This window comes from Hyla sarda (assembly GCF_029499605.1).
Source record: "Hyla sarda isolate aHylSar1 chromosome 2 unlocalized genomic scaffold, aHylSar1.hap1 SUPER_2_unloc_1, whole genome shotgun sequence".
Lineage (NCBI taxonomy): Eukaryota > Metazoa > Chordata > Amphibia > Anura > Hylidae > Hyla > Hyla sarda.
The window spans coordinates 154724-174771 of NW_026607596.1; the positions used below are offsets into that span (position 1 = coordinate 154724).

General features: G+C 45.8%; 1 protein-coding gene across 1 annotated transcript in view; it reads left to right on the forward strand.

Annotated features, from left to right (window-relative positions):
* Positions 1-18190, forward strand: part of LOC130298323 (uncharacterized) — a 28545-nt gene extending 10355 nt beyond the window's left edge. Inside the window, exon 3 of the mRNA XM_056551253.1 lies at positions 18133-18190. Coding sequence (XP_056407228.1) covers positions 18133-18190 — 58 coding nt within the window. The remainder of the gene's footprint in view (positions 1-18132) is intronic.
* The last annotated feature ends 1858 nt before the right edge of the window (positions 18191-20048 follow it).

The following is a 20048-nucleotide window of genomic DNA, read 5'->3' on the forward strand; positions in this document are numbered from 1 at the left end:
TATATTCAGGGGTACAGTGTGTGGAAGCATTATATTCAGGGTACAGTGTGTGGCAGTATTATTTTCAGGGTACAGTGTGTGGCAGTATTATTTTCAGGGTACAGTGTGTGGCAGTATTATTTTCAGGGTACAGTGTGTGGCAGTATTATTTTCAGGGTACAGTGTGTGGAAGCATTATATTCAGTGGATACAGTGTGGAGCAGCATTATATTCAGGGTACAGTGTGTGGCAGCATTATATTCAGGGTACAGTGTGTGGCAGAATTATAGTCAGGGTACAGTGTGTGGCAGCATTATAGTCAGGGTACAGTGTGAGGCAGCATTATATTCAGGGTACAGTGTGTGGAAGCATTATATTCAAGGTACAGTGTGAGGCAGCATTATCTTCAGGGTACAGTGTGGGGCAGTATATTATTTAGAGTACACTTTCTGGCAAGGTTATAATGATTACTGTCTTCATGCAGAGGATGAGGATCTGCTGACAGTGAGGAGCCAATGATGCCTGGATGTCAGACTCTGCAGAGAAGATGGAGCTGGAGGAAGACCTGGTCTCTGGACCAGATGAAGAAGAAAAGATAACAGAGAAGATATCACTCAAGTCAGAAGACGTCACTCAGGTCACTATCATTGTGTATTCTCCTGACTGTCCCATCAGAGCTGTAGTCACTTGTAAGTTCTGCAGTGATGATGGGTAAAACTGTGTCCAATCTGTGGCTCTTCAGCTGTTACAAAACTACAACTCCCATTGCCAGAGGCTCTCCAGAATGATGGGAGTTTTAGCTTTCCAACAGCTGGAGAACCATTTTAACCGAGGTGATCGGTGGGGGTCTCAGCAGTCAAACCCCCACCAAAAAAATGGCCCGGGAGGGGGGGGGGGTCTGGACAGCGGGTATGGGTAGGGAACACTGCTGCACCTAATGTGGGGGGAACACTGCCTACCTAATGTGGGGGGAAGACTGCCTACCTAATGTGGGGGATCTCTGCTGCACCTAATGTAGGGGGAACACTGCTGCACCTAATGTGCGTCGTATTGACGTTCGCTCACGTTGCGCTCCCAGAATTCAAGGGTCGGCGTTACTATGGAGGGGGGGGCCTCCATGTCCATTTTGCTTGGGGCCCCCAAATTCCTTCAAACGGCCCTGATAGTCCCCCACATTAGGTGCAGTATAGTTCCCCACATTAGGTGCAGTATAGTCCCACACATTAGGTGCAGTATAGTCCCCCACATTAGGAGCAGTATAGCTCTCCACATTAGGTGCAGTATAGCTCTCCACATTAGGTGCAGTATAGCTCTCCACATTAGGTGCAGTATAGTTCTCCACATTAGGTGCAGTATAGTTCTCCACATTAGGTGCAGTATAGTTCCCCCACATTAGGTTGGCAGTATAGTTCCCCCACATTAGGTTGGCAGTATAGTTCCCCCACATTAGGTTGTCAGTATAGTTCCCCACATTAGGTGCAGTATAATTCCCCACATTAGGTGCAGTATACAGTAGTTCCCCCACATGAGGTGCAGTATAATTCCCCACATTAGGTGCAGTATACAGTAGTTCCCCCACATTAGGTGCAGTATACAGTAGTTCCCCCACATTAGTTGCAGTATACAGTAGTTCCCCCGCATTAGGTGCAGTATAATTCCCCCCATTAGTTGCAGTATACAGTAGTTCCCCACATTAGGTGCAGTATACAGTAGTTCTCCCACATTAGGTGCAGTATACAGTAGTTCCCCCACATTAGGTGCAGTGTAGTTCCCCCACATTAGGTGCAGTATAGTTCCCCACATTAGGTGCAGTATAGTTCCCCCACATTAGGTGCAGTATAGTTCCCCACATTAGGTGCAGTATAGTTCCCCCACATTAGGTGCAGTGTAGTTCCCCCACATTAGGTGCAGTGTAGTTCCCCCACATTAGGTGCAGTGTAGTTCCCCCACATTAGGTGCAGTATAGTTCCCCCACATTAGGTGCAGTATAGCTCTCCACATTAGGTGCAGTATAGTTCTCGACATTAGGTGCAGTATAGTTCTCCACATTAGGTGCACTATAGTTCCCCCACATTAGGTTGGCAGTATAGTTCCCCCACATTAGGTTGGCAGTATAGTTCCCCCACATTAGGTTGGCAGTATAGTTCCCCACATTAGGTGCAAAATAGTTCCCCACATTAGGTGCAGTATAGTCCCTCCACATTAGGTGCAGTATACAGTAGTTCCCCACATTAGGTGCAGTATACAGTAGTTCCCCACATTAGGTGCAGTATACAGTAGTCCCCCCACATTAGGTGCAGTATACAGTAATCCCCCCACATTAGGTGCAGTATACAGTAATCCCCCCACATTAGGTGCAGTATACAGTAATCCCCCCACATTAGGTGCAGTATACAGTAATCCCCCCACATTAGGTGCAGTATACAGTAGTCCCCCCACATTAGGTGCAGTATACAGTAGTCCCCCCAAATTAGGTGCAGTATTCAGTAGTTCCCCACATTAGGTGCAGTATACAGTAGTTCCCCACATTAGGTGCAGTATACAGTAGTCCCCCCACATTAGGTGCAGTATACAGTAATCCCCCCACATTAGGTGCAGTATACAGTAATCCCCCCACATTAGGTGCAGTATACAGTAGTCCCCCCACATTAGGTGCAGTATACAGTAGTCCCCCCACATTAGGTGCAGTATACAGTAGTTCCCCACATTAGGTGCAGTATACAGAAGTTCCCCCACATTAGGTGCAGTATACAGTAGTTCCCCCACATTAGGTGCAGTATAATTCCCCACATTAGGTGCAGTATACAGTAGTTCCCCCACATTAGGTGCAGTATACAGTAGTTCCCCCACATTAGGTGCAGTATACAGTAATTCCCCCGCATTAGGTGCAGTATAATTCCCCCCATTAGGTGCAGTATACAGTAGTTCACCACATTAGGTGCAGTATACAGTAGTTCCCCCACATTAGGTGCAGTATACAGTAGTTCCCCCACATTAGGTGCAGTATAGTTCCCCACATTAGGTACAGTATAGTTCCCCCACATTAGGTGCAGTGTAGTTCCCCCACATTAGGTGCAGTGTAGTTCCCCCACATTAGGTGCAGTGTAGTTCCCCCACATTAGGTGCAGTGTAGTTCCCCCACATTAGGTGCAGTGTAGTTCCCCCACATTAGGTGCAGTGTAGTTCCCCCACATTAGGTGCAGTGTAGTTCCCCCACATTAGGTGCAGTGTAGTTCCCCCACATTAGGTGCAGTGTAGTTCCCCCACATTAGGTGCAGTGTAGTTCCCCCACATTAGGTGCAGTGTAGTTCCCCCACATTAGGTGCAGTGTAGTTCCCCCACATTAGGTGCAGTGTAGTTCCCCCACATTAGGTGCAGTGTAGTTCCCCCACATTAGGTGCAGTGTAGTTCCCCCACATTAGGTGCAGTGTAGTTCCCCCACATTAGGTGCAGTGTAGTTCCCCCACATTAGGTGCAGTGTAGTTCCCCCACATTAGGTGCAGTGTAGTTCCCCCACATTAGGTGCAGTGTAGTTCCCCCACATTAGGTGCAGTGTAGTTCCCCCACATTAGGTGCAGTGTAGTTCCCCCACATTAGGTGCAGTGTAGTTCCCCCACATTAGGTGCAGTGTAGTTCCCCCACATTAGGTGCAGTGTAGTTCCCCCACATTAGGTGCAGTGTAGTTCCCCCACATTAGGTGCAGTGTAGTTCCCCCACATTAGGTGCAGTGTAGTTCCCCCACATTAGGTGTAGTGTAGTTCCCCCACATTAGGTGCAGTGTAGTTCCCCCACATTAGGTGCAGTGTAGTTCCCCCACATTAGGTGCAGTGTAGTTCCCCCACATTAGGTGCAGTATAGTTCCCCCACATTAGGTGCAGTATAGTTCCCCCACATTAGGTGCAGTATAGTTCCCCCACATTAGGTGCAGTATAGTTCCCCCACATTAGGTGCAGTATAGTTCCCCCACATTAGGTGCAGTATAGTTCCCCCACATTAGGTGCAGTATAGTTCCCCCACATTAGGTGCAGTATAGTTCCCCCACATTAGGTGCAGTATAGTTCCCTCACATTAGGTGCAGTATAATTCCCCCACATTAGGTTGGCAGTATAATTCCCCCACATTAGGTTGGCAGTATAGTTCCCCACATTAGGTTGGCAGTATAGTTCCCCACATTAGGTGCAGTATAGTCTCCCACATTAGGTGCAGTATACAGTAGTCCCTCCACATTAGGTGCAGTATACAGTAGTTCCCCACATTAGGTGCAGTATACAGTAGTTTCCCACATTAGGTGCAGTATACAGTAGTTCCCCACATCAGGTGGAGTATACAGTAGTTCCCCACATTAGGTGGAGTATACAGTAGTCCCCCCACATTAGGTGCAGTATACAGTAGTCCCCCCACATTAGGTGCAGTATACAGTAGTCCCCCACATTAGGTGCAGTATACAGTAGTCCCCCCACATTAGGTGCAGTATACAGTAGTCCCCCCACATTAGGTGCAGTATACAGTAGTTCCCCACATTAGGTGAAGTACAATAGTTTCCCCACATTAGGTGCAGTATACAGTAGTTGCCCCACATTAGGTGCAGTATACAGTAGTCCTCCCACATTAGGTGCAGTATACAGTAGTTCCCCACATTAGGTGCAGTATACAGTAGTTTCCCCACATTAGGTGAAGTACAGTAGTTTCCCCACATTAGGTGCAGTATACAGTAGTTCCCCCACATTAGGTGCAGTATAGTTCCCCACATTAGGTGCAGTATAGTTCCCTCACATTAGGTGCAGTATAATTCCCCACATTAGGTGCAGTATAGTCCCCCACATTAGGAGCAGTATAGCTCTCCACATTAGGTGCAGTATAGCTCTCCACATTAGGTGCAGGTATAGCTCTCCACATTAGGTGCAGTATAGTTCTCCACATTAGGTGCAGTATAGTTCTCCACATTAGGTGCAGTATAGTTCCCCCACATTAGGTTGGCAGTATAGTTCCCCACATTAGGTTGGCAGTATAGTTCCCCCACATTAGGTTGTCAGTATAGTTCCCCACATTAGGTGCAAGTATAAGTTCCCCAACATTAGGTGCAGTATACAGTAGTTCCCCCACATGAGGTGCAGTATAATTCCCCACATTAGGTGCAGTATACAGTAGTTCCCCACATTAGGTGCAGTATACAGTAGTTCCCCCACATTAGTTGCAGTATACAGTAGTTCCCCCCGCATTAGGTGCAGTATAATTCCCCCCATTAGTTGCAGTATACAGTAGTTCCCCACATTAGGTGCAGTATACAGTAGTTCTCCCACATTAGGTGCAGTATACAGTAGTTCCCCACATTAGGTGCAGTGTAGTTCCCCACATTAGGTGCAGTATAGTTCCCCACATTAGGTGCAGTATAGTTCCCCCACATTAGGTGCAGTATAGTTCCCCACATTAGGTGCAGTATAGTTTCCCCCCACATTAGGTGCAGTGTAGTTCCCCCACATTAGGTGCAGTGTAGTTCCCCCACATTAGGTGCAGTGTAGTTCCCCCACATTAGGTGCAGTATAGTTCCCCCACATTAGGTGCAGTATAGCTCTCCACATTAGGTGCAGTATAGTTCTCGACATTAGGTGCAGTATAGTTCTCCACATTAGGTGCACTATAGTTCCCCCACATTAGGTTGGCAGTATAGTTCCCCCACATTAGGTTGGCAGTATAGTTCCCCCACATTAGGTTGGCAGTATAGTTCCCCACATTAGGTGCAAAATAGTTCCCCACATTAGGTGCAGTATAGTCCCTCCACATTAGGTGCAGTATACAGTAGTTCCCCACATTAGGTGCAGTATACAGTAGTTCCCCACATTAGGTGCAGTATACAGTAGTCCCCCCCACATTAGGTGCAGTATACAGTAATCCCCCCACATTAGGTGCAGTATACAGTAATCCCCCCACATTAGGTGCAGTATACAGTAGTCCCCCCACATTAGGTGCAGTATACAGTAGTCCCCCCAAATTAGGTGCAGTATTCAGTAGTTCCCCACATTAGGTGCAGTATACAGTAGTTCCCCACATTAGGTGCAGTATACAGTAGTCCCCCCCACATTAGGTGCAGTATACAGTAATCCCCCCACATTAGGTGCAGTATACAGTAATCCCCCCACATTAGGTGCAGTATACAGTAGTCCCCCCACATTAGGTGCAGTATACAGTAGTCCCCCCACATTAGGTGCAGTATACAGTAGTTCCCCACATTAGGTGCAGTATACAGAAGTTCCCCCACATTAGGTGCAGTATACAGTAGTTCCCCCACATTAGGTGCAGTATAATTCCCCACATTAGGTGCAGTATACAGTAGTTCCCCCACATTAGGTGCAGTATACAGTAGTTCCCCCACATTAGGTGCAGTATACAGTAATTCCCCCGCATTAGGTGCAGTATAATTCCCCCCATTAGGTGCAGTATACAGTAGTTCACCACATTAGGTGCAGTATACAGTAGTTCCCCCACATTAGGTGCAGTATACAGTAGTTCCCCCACATTAGGTGCAGTATAGTTCCCCACATTAGGTACAGTATAGTTCCCCCACATTAGGTGCAGTGTAGTTCCCCCACATTAGGTGCAGTGTAGTTCCCCCACATTAGGTGCAGTGTAGTTCCCCCACATTAGGTGCAGTGTAGTTCCCCCACATTAGGTGCAGTGTAGTTCCCCCACATTAGGTGCAGTGTAGTTCCCCCACATTAGGTGCAGTGTAGTTCCCCCACATTAGGTGCAGTGTAGTTCCCCCACATTAGGTGCAGTGTAGTTCCCCCACATTAGGTGCAGTGTAGTTCCCCCACATTAGGTGCAGTGTAGTTCCCCCACATTAGGTGCAGTGTAGTTCCCCCACATTAGGTGCAGTGTAGTTCCCCCACATTAGGTGCAGTGTAGTTCCCCCACATTAGGTGCAGTGTAGTTCCCCCACATTAGGTGCAGTGTAGTTCCCCCACATTAGGTGCAGTGTAGTTCCCCCACATTAGGTGCAGTGTAGTTCCCCCACATTAGGTGCAGTGTAGTTCCCCCACATTAGGTGCAGTGTAGTTCCCCCACATTAGGTGCAGTGTAGTTCCCCCACATTAGGTGCAGTGTAGTTCCCCCACATTAGGTGCAGTGTAGTTCCCCCACATTAGGTGCAGTGTAGTTCCCCCACATTAGGTGCAGTGTAGTTCCCCCACATTAGGTGCAGTGTAGTTCCCCCACATTAGGTGCAGTATAGTTCCCCCACATTAGGTGCAGTATAGTTCCCCCACATTAGGTGCAGTATAGTTCCCCCACATTAGGTGCAGTATAGTTCCCCCACATTAGGTGCAGTATAGTTCCCCCACATTAGGTGCAGTATAGTTCCCCCACATTAGGTGCAGTATACAGTAGTTCCCCCACATGAGGTGCAGTATAATTCCCCACATTAGGTGCAGTATACAGTAGTTCCCCCACATTAGGTGCAGTATACAGTAGTTCCCCCACATTAGTTGCAGTATACAGTAGTTCCCCCGCATTAGGTGCAGTATAATTCCCCCCATTAGTTGCAGTATACAGTAGTTCCCCACATTAGGTGCAGTATACAGTAGTTCTCCCACATTAGGTGCAGTATACAGTAGTTCCCCCACATTAGGTGCAGTGTAGTTCCCCCACATTAGGTGCAGTATAGTTCCCCACATTAGGTGCAGTATAGTTCCCCCACATTAGGTGCAGTATAGTTCCCCACATTAGGTGCAGTATAGTTCCCCCACATTAGGTGCAGTGTAGTTCCCCCACATTAGGTGCAGTGTAGTTCCCCCACATTAGGTGCAGTGTAGTTCCCCCACATTAGGTGCAGTATAGTTCCCCCACATTAGGTGCAGTATAGCTCTCCACATTAGGTGCAGTATAGTTCTCGACATTAGGTGCAGTATAGTTCTCCACATTAGGTGCACTATAGTTCCCCCACATTAGGTTGGCAGTATAGTTCCCCCACATTAGGTTGGCAGTATAGTTCCCCCACATTAGGTTGGCAGTATAGTTCCCCACATTAGGTGCAAAATAGTTCCCCACATTAGGTGCAGTATAGTCCCTCCACATTAGGTGCAGTATACAGTAGTTCCCCACATTAGGTGCAGTATACAGTAGTTCCCCACATTAGGTGCAGTATACAGTAGTCCCCCCACATTAGGTGCAGTATACAGTAATCCCCCCACATTAGGTGCAGTATACAGTAATCCCCCCACATTAGGTGCAGTATACAGTAGTCCCCCCACATTAGGTGCAGTATACAGTAGTCCCCCCAAATTAGGTGCAGTATTCAGTAGTTCCCCACATTAGGTGCAGTATACAGTAGTTCCCCACATTAGGTGCAGTATACAGTAGTCCCCCCACATTAGGTGCAGTATACAGTAATCCCCCCACATTAGGTGCAGTATACAGTAATCCCCCCACATTAGGTGCAGTATACAGTAGTCCCCCCACATTAGGTGCAGTATACAGTAGTCCCCCCACATTAGGTGCAGTATACAGTAGTTCCCCACATTAGGTGCAGTATACAGAAGTTCCCCCACATTAGGTGCAGTATACAGTAGTTCCCCCACATTAGGTGCAGTATAATTCCCCACATTAGGTGCAGTATACAGTAGTTCCCCCACATTAGGTGCAGTATACAGTAGTTCCCCCACATTAGGTGCAGTATACAGTAATTCCCCCGCATTAGGTGCAGTATAATTCCCCCCATTAGGTGCAGTATACAGTAGTTCACCACATTAGGTGCAGTATACAGTAGTTCCCCCACATTAGGTGCAGTATACAGTAGTTCCCCCACATTAGGTGCAGTATAGTTCCCCACATTAGGTACAGTATAGTTCCCCCACATTAGGTGCAGTGTAGTTCCCCCACATTAGGTGCAGTGGTTCCCCCACATTAGGTGCAGTGTAGTTCCCCCACATTAGGTGCAGTGTAGTTCCCCCACATTAGGTGCAGTGTAGTTCCCCCACATTAGGTGCAGTGTAGTTCCCCCACATTAGGTGCAGTGTAGTTCCCCCACATTAGGTGCAGTGTAGTTCCCCCACATTAGGTGCAGTGTAGTTCCCCCACATTAGGTGCAGTGTAGTTCCCCCACATTAGGTGCAGTGTAGTTCCCCCACATTAGGTGCAGTGTAGTTCCCCCACATTAGGTGCAGTGTAGTTCCCCCACATTAGGTGCAGTGTAGTTCCCCCACATTAGGTGCAGTGTAGTTCCCCCACATTAGGTGCAGTGTAGTTCCCCCACATTAGGTGCAGTGTAGTTCCCCCACATTAGGTGCAGTGTAGTTCCCCCACATTAGGTGCAGTGTAGTTCCCCCACATTAGGTGCAGTGTAGTTCCCCCACATTAGGTGCAGTGTAGTTCCCCCACATTAGGTGCAGTGTAGTTCCCCCACATTAGGTGCAGTGTAGTTCCCCCACATTAGGTGCAGTGTAGTTCCCCCACATTAGGTGCAGTGTAGTTCCCCCACATTAGGTGCAGTGTAGTTCCCCCACATTAGGTGCAGTATAGTTCCCCCACATTAGGTGCAGTATAGTTCCCCCACATTAGGTGCAGTATAGTTCCCCCACATTAGGTGCAGTATAGTTCCCCCACATTAGGTGCAGTATAGTTCCCCCACATTAGGTGCAGTATAGTTCCCCCACATTAGGTGCAGTATAGTTCCCCCACATTAGGTGCAGTATAGTTCCCCCACATTAGGTGCAGTATAGTTCCCTCACATTAGGTGCAGTATAATTCCCCACATTAGGTGCAGTATAGTTCCCCCACATTAGGTTGGCAGTATAGTTCCCCCACATTAGGTTGGCAGTATAGTTCCCCACATTAGGTGCAGTATAGTTCCCCACATTAGGTGCAGTATAGTCTCCCACATTAGGTGCAGTATACAGTAGTCCCTCCACATTAGGTGCAGTATACAGTAGTCCCTCCACATTAGGTGCAGTATACAGTAGTTCCCCACATTAGGTGCAGTATACAGTAGTTCCCCACATTAGGTGCAGTATACAGTAGTTCCCCACATTAGGTGCAGTATACAGTAGTCCCCCCACATTAGGTGCAGTATACAGTAGTCCCCCCACATTAGGTGCAGTATACAGTAGTCCCCCCCCCACATTAGGTGCAGTATACAGTAGTCCCCCCACATTAGGTGCAGTATACAGTAGTTCCCCACATTAGGTGAAGTACAATAGTTTCCCCACATTAGGTGCAGTATACAGTAGTTGCCCAGCATTAGGTGCAGTATACAGTAGTCCTCCCACATTAGGTGCAGTATACAGTAGTTCCCCACATTAGGTGCAGTATACAGTAGTTTCCCCACATTAGGTGAAGTACAGTAGTTTCCCCACATTAGGTGCAGTATACAGTAGTTCCCCCACATTAGGTGCAGTATAGTTCCCCCACATTAGGTGCAGTATAGTTCCCTCACATTAGGTGCAGTATAATTCCCCACATTAGGTGCAGTATAGTTCCCCCACATTAGGTGCAGTATAATTCCCCACATTAGGTTCAGTATAGTTCCCCCACATTAGGTGCACTATAATTCCACCACATTTGGTGCAGTATAGATCCCCACATTAAGTGACTGCACTTAATGTGGGGGAACTATACTGCACCAAATGTGGTGGAATTATAGTGCAACTAATGTTCCCCTACAGACATACAGCCTTCAGCCATATACAATGTATGGCTGGAGGCTGTATGCCTGTTTACTGCCCCACTTGAGTATTCCGACCACCGCTCCTGGATCACGATCTACTGCTATGGCCTATGGGCCATCCCGGTCACGATCTACTGCTATGGCCTATGGGCCATCCCGGGAGCAGCGGTCGGAACACTGAAGATGACCGCAGGTCACTTACCATACCCGCACGTCCTCCTCACAGCTGCGCTCTGCTGTACTGTTGCTATGGGCGCACGCACGTGACGTCAGTGCCGTCACTGCGTGCGCTTCCTCCCAACGGCCCCAGCGTTTTTAAAGTTAACGCGGGGCCGCTATGAAGTAAACGGGGCATCCTTGTGGCCTGAAAAGATTTTTCGGGACACAGGGATGTCCCGAATGTGACGGGGCCCCCCTGCGGGCACGGGGCCCGGAGCTGATCACTGTTTTAAAGTTGCCCCCCTGCTAATCTTTAACAAGAAGCCAACGCTGCGGCCACTTTAAAACAGTTGCCCCCCCCCCCCCCCCCCTACTGAGCAGACGGCAGGACCCCTGGGGGATGGGGGCCCTAGGCAATTGCCTGGTTTGCCCCGCCATAACACCGGCCCTGCTTATAATGAAAAATGGCAGCAATGTTTTAAAAAGGCTATATGTGAAAATCCGGTATATTGATAGCAATATTAACAATAATGCCAGTATACAAGGAGAAAAATTATCACCATACATATTACCATGATACTGTTACTGACCAAATCCTGTATGTTGAGAGTAATATTACCAATAATACCAGTATACAAGGAGGAATATTATCCCCATACATATTACCATCATACTGTTACTAGCCAAATCCTGTATACTGAAACCAATATTACCAGTATACAAGGAGGAATATTATGCCCATACATATTACCGTCATACTGTTACTGACCAAATCCTGTGAACTGACATTGAAATTATCAATATCACTATACAAGGGACAAGTAATATCGCCACATCATGACCATTATCACCGCAGAATGACTAATATCCCCGCACTGCTACTGAAAAAAATCCACTAGGCAAAGACCAAGGTTAACTCCATACAGTGATCATATACAGATAGATACCAACACTACAAAGGTGCCCCCCTTCCCTCTCCCCTTCTTAGCTAAGTAAATGTTCAGCCTTAATATATTAGGTAGGTAGGCAGGCTTCTTCCCACTTCTACCTCCATTCCACATTAGGCTGTATTCACCCCACGATTGTTACATACGGGACCGGATCCGATAGGGATATGTGAAAACCAGGCACTCCCGTATCTCAGCCGGACCCGGCCCCCATCTCATCTCATTTGAATGAGCCGACCGGAGTCAAATAGTGACTCCGGTCGGCTTATTTTTGCCCCATATCCGGTTTTGTGACCAGACTTAAAACCGTGGTATACTACAGTTTTAAGTACGGTCACAAATCTGGATACGGGGCAAAACTGAGCCGACTGGAGTCATTATCTGACTCCGGTCGGCTCCTTCAAACGAGATGTGGTCCGGGTCCGGCTGAGATACGGGAGCGCCTGGTTTTCACATCTCCCAGCCAGATCCGGTTTGTAACAATTGTGGTGTGAATGCAGCCTTAGCTAGATATATCTCTCTCCACCCAGGGCAGAACTGGGGCTAAAAACCAACCCTGAAAAAATGATCATACCAGCCCCACAGCATTGTGTCATTGTGGCAGCCGCCGGCAGCAGGGAAGGGACAGGGAAGCCTGACATTTGATTTGCCAGGCCTCCATAAGAAAGCTATGTTGTGGCAGAAATGTGGTATTAACGCTTGGGGAAGACAGTATAAAAAAACCCTCTCTTCCTTGCTCTTGCGCTACCGCCAGAATCACGAAATTCAGTTCCCAGTGTCCAGCGCTTCTGGGTTAGGTGACGTTACACAGCTGCTCATTCAGTTATGGGCCGAAGCAATGTCCAGCCTCAGCCTCTGATTGGATGGCTAGTTATATGACGTCACCTGACCCGGAAGTGCCAGATACCAGGAACACAATTCCAGTAGTAGTGCAGAAGCCAGGAATGTAACTGTATAGGGACTAGGGCTACAAACTGTGGACTGCTAGTTGTTCCAAAAATGGTCTGGGCATGCTGGGAGTTGTAGTTTTGCTGGGAGTTTTAGTTAAGCAACAGCTGGAGGTCCACAGTTTGGAGACCATTGGCATAGGGAGAGATGCGTCACCCGCCCCGCTGGGACCAGCCCCAGGGACTCATTTCCGGGGTTTCAGCAGGATTTTCAATCTAAGATGACTCTGAATGACCGAGTGTCTCAGTGTTTTTCCTGGTGTCCTGGGATCGTGATGTCTGCACCAGTTTTATGCTGCCCGATGTTTAGGCAGAATAACTGATAACACATTCCCCTTAACTGTAGTTATATATAAAACAATATTTATTATTTTTCATTAACTAACAACTTAAATTGCAATAAAAGAAAACCAAAGTGCCCTCTCTTACAAAGTAGTAACAGCAGGTCTTCTCAGTGGCGTCTCTAGGGGGGGGGGCAGAGGGGGCCACGGCCCCCCCTACATCATGATTGGCCCCCCCTTGTGCCCCCCCTAGCAGCAGTAGGTCACTAGCAGCTCTCATGGCTATCAGGGGGTACAGCTAGTTCACCAGTAAGGGGCCCGAGCCCCCGCCCCCCCGGAGCCATCTTTTTTATATAAACCTTCAGCCTGTAGAGGAGTGTACAGAGGGGTTTAGAGGAGTGTACATGAGTGACAGATGGGTGTACATGGGTGACAGAGGGGTGTAGAGGAGTGTACATGGGTGACAGATGGGTGTACATGGGTGACAGAGGGGTGTAGAGGAGTGTACATGGGTGACAGAGGGGTGTAGAGGAGTGTACATGGGTGACAGAGGGGTGTAGAGGAGTGTACATGGGTGACATGGGTGACAGAGGGGTGTAGAGGAGTGTACATGGGTGACATGGGTGACAGAGGGGTGTAGAGGAGTGTACATGGGTGACAGAGGGGTGTAGAGGAGTGTACGCATAGGCGTGCACAGTCTATTGCATTTATATATATAAATGTCGAAAAAAATGCAGCACTACTTTACCACAGTAGGCGGGTGCCAGCTCCTCAGGCTCGATCACAGCCAATTGATAACTTCAAAAATGGTGCGGCACTCCAAATATCCAAAAAATAACTATTTATTCCACATGTCAAACAGTGCGACGTTTCAGCCCCTCTTGCTTGCATGCACACATACATAAACAGACCTACACTCATATAAATATCAATACAAACAAAATGAAAAACTTTATTAAAACTTTTTTGGGGATTGGAAGCTTTTTTTTTTAGATTGGAGGCTCCATTATACATACACTGTACAGCAATCATACATCCATTATACATACACTGTACAGCAATCATACATTCAGTATACATACACTGTACAGCAATCATATATCCATTATACATACACTGTACAGCAATCATATATTCATTATACATACACTGTACAGCAATCATACCTCCATTATACATACACTGTACAGCAATCATACCTCCATTATACATACACTGTACAGAAATCATACATTCATTATACATACACTGTACAGCAATCATACCTCCATTATACATACACTGTACAGCAATCATACCTCCATTATACATACACTGTACAGCAATCATACCTCCATTATACATACACTGTACAGCAATCATACCTCCATTATACATACACTGTACAGCAATCATACCTCCATTATACATACACTGTACAGCAATCATACCTCCATTATACATACACTGTAAAGCAATCATACATTCATTATACACACACTGTACAGCAATCATACCTCCATTATACATACACTGTACAGCAATCATACATTCATTATACATACACTGTACAGAAATCATACATCCATTATACATACACTGTACAGCAAGCATACCTCCATTATACATACACTGTACAGCAATCATACATTCATTATACATACACTGTACAGCAATCATACCTCCATTATACATACACTGTACAGCAATCATACCTCCATTATACTTACACTGTACAGCAATCATACATTCATTATACATACACTGTACAGCAATCATACCTCCATTATACATACACTGTACAGCAATCATACATTCATTATACATACACTGTACAGAAATCATACATCCATTATACATACACTGTACAGCAAGCATACCTCCATTATACATACACTGTACAGCAATCATACCTCCATTATACTTACACTGTACAGCAATCATACATTCATTATACATACACTGTACAGCAATCATACATCCATTATACATACACTGTACAGCAATCATACCTCCATTATACTTACACTGTACAGCAATCATACATTCATTATACATACACTGTACAGCAAGCATACCTCCATTATACATACACTGTACAGCAATCATACATTCAGTATACATACACTGTACAGCAATCATACATCCATTATACATACACTGTACAGCAATCATATGTATAAAGCCTGATGGGCTGTATTTGTGCGAGGGGCGGAAGTAATTATCGCTCCCTGCACTTCCAGGTGGGGCTTATTGGGAACAGGTGGGGGCGTGTGTATATAACTTCCCCCTCTCCTACAGGGGCGGAGCACGTGTCGTTTGTGGAATCTCTGCTTCCTGTGGCTGGTGTTTGAATCTCCCACAAAAATCTTCAGAGCTGCTGCTCACGGTGCGGAGGCCTTGCTGATCATGAGTCTGGGGGGTGCAGGCGCAGCATCCTGGCAGCTCCTCTGGCTGTCTTATCCGGGGATGCTGTCTCACTCTGATTATAAGGTAATATTGGGCAGGTATGGTGCTGACTGGCTCTGCCCGCAGCGGTAGTGGGGGCCAGGAGTGGCAAGCAGGTGAGTTAAATCTGTGCTGGGGGTGGTGCGGCCTCAGCATTTCGCGCAGCCCGCTAGCTGCCTCATGGCGAAATGTGGACCGCCCGCCACCCACACAGCTACAATTGTCTATGCTCTTGGGACAGGTTGCGGCAGCTGCCCAGTCCTCGTTAGGCGGTCCTGTCAGCTTGTCTGCTATCGTTAATCTAAAGTATAGTGTAATGCTCTGCGGAGGGTTGTTTCAATATAACGTTTGCTGTATACAGTGTGGTGCAATGCTCTGCAAAGAGTCGTTTCAAAATAACTTTTGCTGTGTGCTGCGGTGCTCTGCGGGGTATACGGTGCCCTTGCAGTATACGGTACAGTGTAATGCTCTGCAAAGGGTCTCGTTACAATATAACATGTACTGTATAACGGTATAGTGCAATGCTCTGCAGATGGTCTCGTTACAATATAGTATACATGATATACAGCTATGGCGATATGCTCTGCAGATTGTCTTGTTGCAATATAGTATACATGATATATAGTTAAGGTGCAATGCTCTGCAGATGGTCTCATTACAATATAGTATACATGATATACAGCTATGGTGCTATGCTCTGCAGATGGTCTTGTTACAATATAATATATACTATATACAGTATAGTGCTATACTCTGCAGATGATCTCATTATAAACAAACTTTATACAGTTAGTGCAATGCTCTGCAGATGGGATGGTTTCAATACAACATATTATATAGGGCATAGTGCAATGCTCTGCAGAGGGTCGTTACAGTTAGCATGTCCAGTGTGGTGCAGTGCTCTGCGAAGGGTCTCGTTGCAACACAGGGTGGCATTTACTGTGTGGTGCAATACTCTGCAGAGGATCACGTTGCAGGGTAGCATATGCTGTGTGTGGTGATGCAGTGCTCTGTAGACTGTCTTGTTTCAATATAGTATATAGTAGGGTGCAATGCTCTGTAGAGATATAACATAGGCTATATCCAATTAAATCATAGTATACACAGTGTAATGCTCGTTATTTGAACGATCATGGTATCCATACGGTTCATACACTTGGTTTATTATGGGCATACACGCATTACTGGTACAAGGTGCACACGAGTAGAGCATCTTCACGGTTTGATAACTCCATAAGTTTCTTATTGTCCGTACTCTCATGGTTAATTCATACGCTTGTGGCACACTGCTCGTACGCGCATAGTATGTATACAGTTTCATGTGCTAATATCATTATATACGGTACATGTACTCACTGACGATACATTCACAGCATTTATACTGGGCAAACTCCTTTATGCTGTTCACCTCATGGTTATTCTCTCACTCACTGATGTTCTACACGGTCCACAAACTTGGCATTTATGCTGTTCACATATTCTTGGCATGTTCACGGTCTTACATTCTTTCTACCATGTTACGTTCATGGCAATCAAACACGTCGTAATTATCACTGGTTCATACGCTCAAAGTATCATTCGGTTCATATGTTAATGGTATTTCATACTGGTTACGGCAGTATACTGCCTATAGCAATTATACGGTTCATACACTCATGGCAGTTATAGTGGTCACACTCTCACGGTTCTTAAGTTGTTCACATGTTCACCGCATTCATACACGCAGGTTTCATACGCTCATGGCAGTTATATTGGTCACACGGTTATGGTTTTGTTGTTCGCGCATTCATACACGCAGGGTTCATACAGTTCATACGCTCATGGCGGTTGTATTGGTTGCACGGTCATGGTTTTGTTGTTCACGCATTCACCGCATTCATACACGCAGGTTTCATACGCTCATGGCAGTTATATTGGTCACACGGTCATGGTTTTGTTGGTCACATGTTCATCGCATTCATACACGCAGGGTTCATACGCTCATGGCAGTTATATTGGTTACACGGTCATGGTTTTGTTGTTCACCACATTCATACACGCAGGTTTCATACGCTCATGGCAGTTACATTGGTCACACGGTTATGGTTTTGTTGTTCACACGTTAATCGCATTCATACATGCAGGGTTCATACGCTCATGGCAATTATATTGGTTTTACGGTCATTGTTTTGTTGTTCACACGTTCACCGCATTCATACGCTCATGGCAGTTATATTGGTTACACGGTCATGGTTTTGTTGTTCACATGTTCACCGCATTCATACACGCAGATTTCCTATGGTTCTCACACATAGTGTCATGCTGTTTCGTGCAGTTGTGGCCATGCGCTCATAGCATGTTCACAGCATTACACTGCTTATAGTACTCATACCTCATAGCGTCATACCACATATTAATTTGTAGCCCATATGCTCGACGCTTATACTGCACATGTACTTGTAGCATTTATACTACACATACACATGGCCTACATCAGGCACATACGCTCTTAGCATTGATACCGCAAGTATATTCATAGCATTATACTGCTCATAGTATCATACCACTATACGCTCATAGCATTTATACCACATACACGCTCGTTGTATTCATACCACAGACATGTTCACGTCATGTATATTGCACATAGAATTGTAGCAATACACTACACGGACATTCGTAGCATTCATTCTGTACATACGATGGTAGTAATTATTATGCTAACAGGTTGTAGTACTTATTCTGCGTACATGTAGCATTCATTCTGTTATGTTATCTGCACTAACATCTATAGCGTTTATTGTACATGGGTAATGGTATTTATTCTGCATGTTCATCCATAGCGTCTACACTACACACATGCTCCCGTAGCTTTTACTGTACGTATGTTTATAGCATTCATTCTGTGTATTCGTACATAGTCTTTTATACGGAAAGTTCACTCAGGTTTGTCAGGATGTAGCCCTATTGCCGAACTCCTCTTCAGGTTAAGGGGTCAATGTCGGTTGCTACTGACTCGTTCAGAGCAATCGCATTGTTGTTTATTGTCATGACCTGACAAGTTCTCAGGTCAGATACAACCTCCTCTGTTGTATTTCACGACTACGTTATCAGTTAGTTATAGTACACATATTCAACTATCCGGCACAGGTACTCGTTCAAGGGTGGTCATCATTTTAGTGGCACTAATCGGCTGTTCAATGCCCGGTCACCTGACTCGTTCCTTCAGGGGTTGAATCGCGGTTGTTACTGACTCACATTCAGAGCAACCAATTTCAGGAATACTCACAATGTTAACCTGTTGCCTGACTCCTCTTCAGGTTAAGGGGTAATGTCGGTTGCTACTGACTCGTATTCAGAGCTATTTTGTCGTTGGTGTATTTGTTATGACCTGACACGTTTTCAGGTCAGATACAACCTCGTCTGTTGTATTTCTCGATTACGTCATTTCGTTATAGTACACAGATTCAACTATCTGGCATAGTTGCCCGTTACGCTCATAGTCTGGTTACGTTCATAGCTTTATTTTGTTGTACTGCACATGGGTAATAGTTGTTCTGCATTTCCATCCTTAGAGTCTACACTACACATATGCTCCCGTAGCTTTACTGTACTCATGCTCATAGCTTTCATACTGCATATTCGTGCATAGTGTTTATACGGAAAGCTTATACAGCTTTGTTAGGATGTTGCCCTATTTGCCTGACTCCTTCAGCTTAAGGAGTTAATGTCGGTTGCTACCGACAAATTTTCAGAGCAATTACATTGTGGTTCATTGTCACGACCTGAGACGTTCTCAGGACAGATACAACCTCCTCCGTGGTATTTCATGACCACGTTATCAGTTACTTATAGTAGACATATTCAACTATCCGGCATAGTTGCACATTGTCTATCTTTTGAGATATATGTTTACACTTTATTTTCTAGGCGTGTATGCTGTACTCATAATGATGTTAGAGCATAAATTCATAACGTTCCTTACGTTTTCACGGTACTTACGCTCCCAGCTTGTGTATGATACATGCACCAGTACACAGCATTTGTTGCATACTACCATAGTTGTATGCGGGTAGGTTATGTGCATTCGTTCCTAGTGTTGAATAGCAGTTGCACCTCTGGCTGTACATATATTTACAATGCACGATTACAGTATTCATATGGTGCTTACATTCATTGCAGATATATCGAGCACATATTCTTAAACCTCCTACGTCTGCAGGGGGATGCACCACATAGGTTATTGTTAGACATGTCTCAGAGCAATAACATATTGAGTAGCGACTTGTAGTTGGGTATACTGTTAGCAGGTTATGCCGTACATACGGTTAACATGTTTCATGCGTTGCACACAGGGGAGGTAGATCATTTGCTTAGGGTATTGGACACAATTGGTCATTTTTGTTACTGACACACCTTCAGAACAACACGCCAGCTTCATACAGGTATCTTGTCATGAATACTCATGAGGTTACCCTGTTGCCTGACTCCTCTTCAGGTTAAAAGGGGTAATGCCAGTTGCTACTGACTCGTTTTCAGAGCAATTTTGTCGTGTGTTATATTTGTTATGACCTGACACGTTTTCAGGTCAGATACAACATCGTCTGTTGTATTTCTCGATGACGTTATCATTTCGTTATAGTACACAGATTCAACTATCCAGCATAATTGC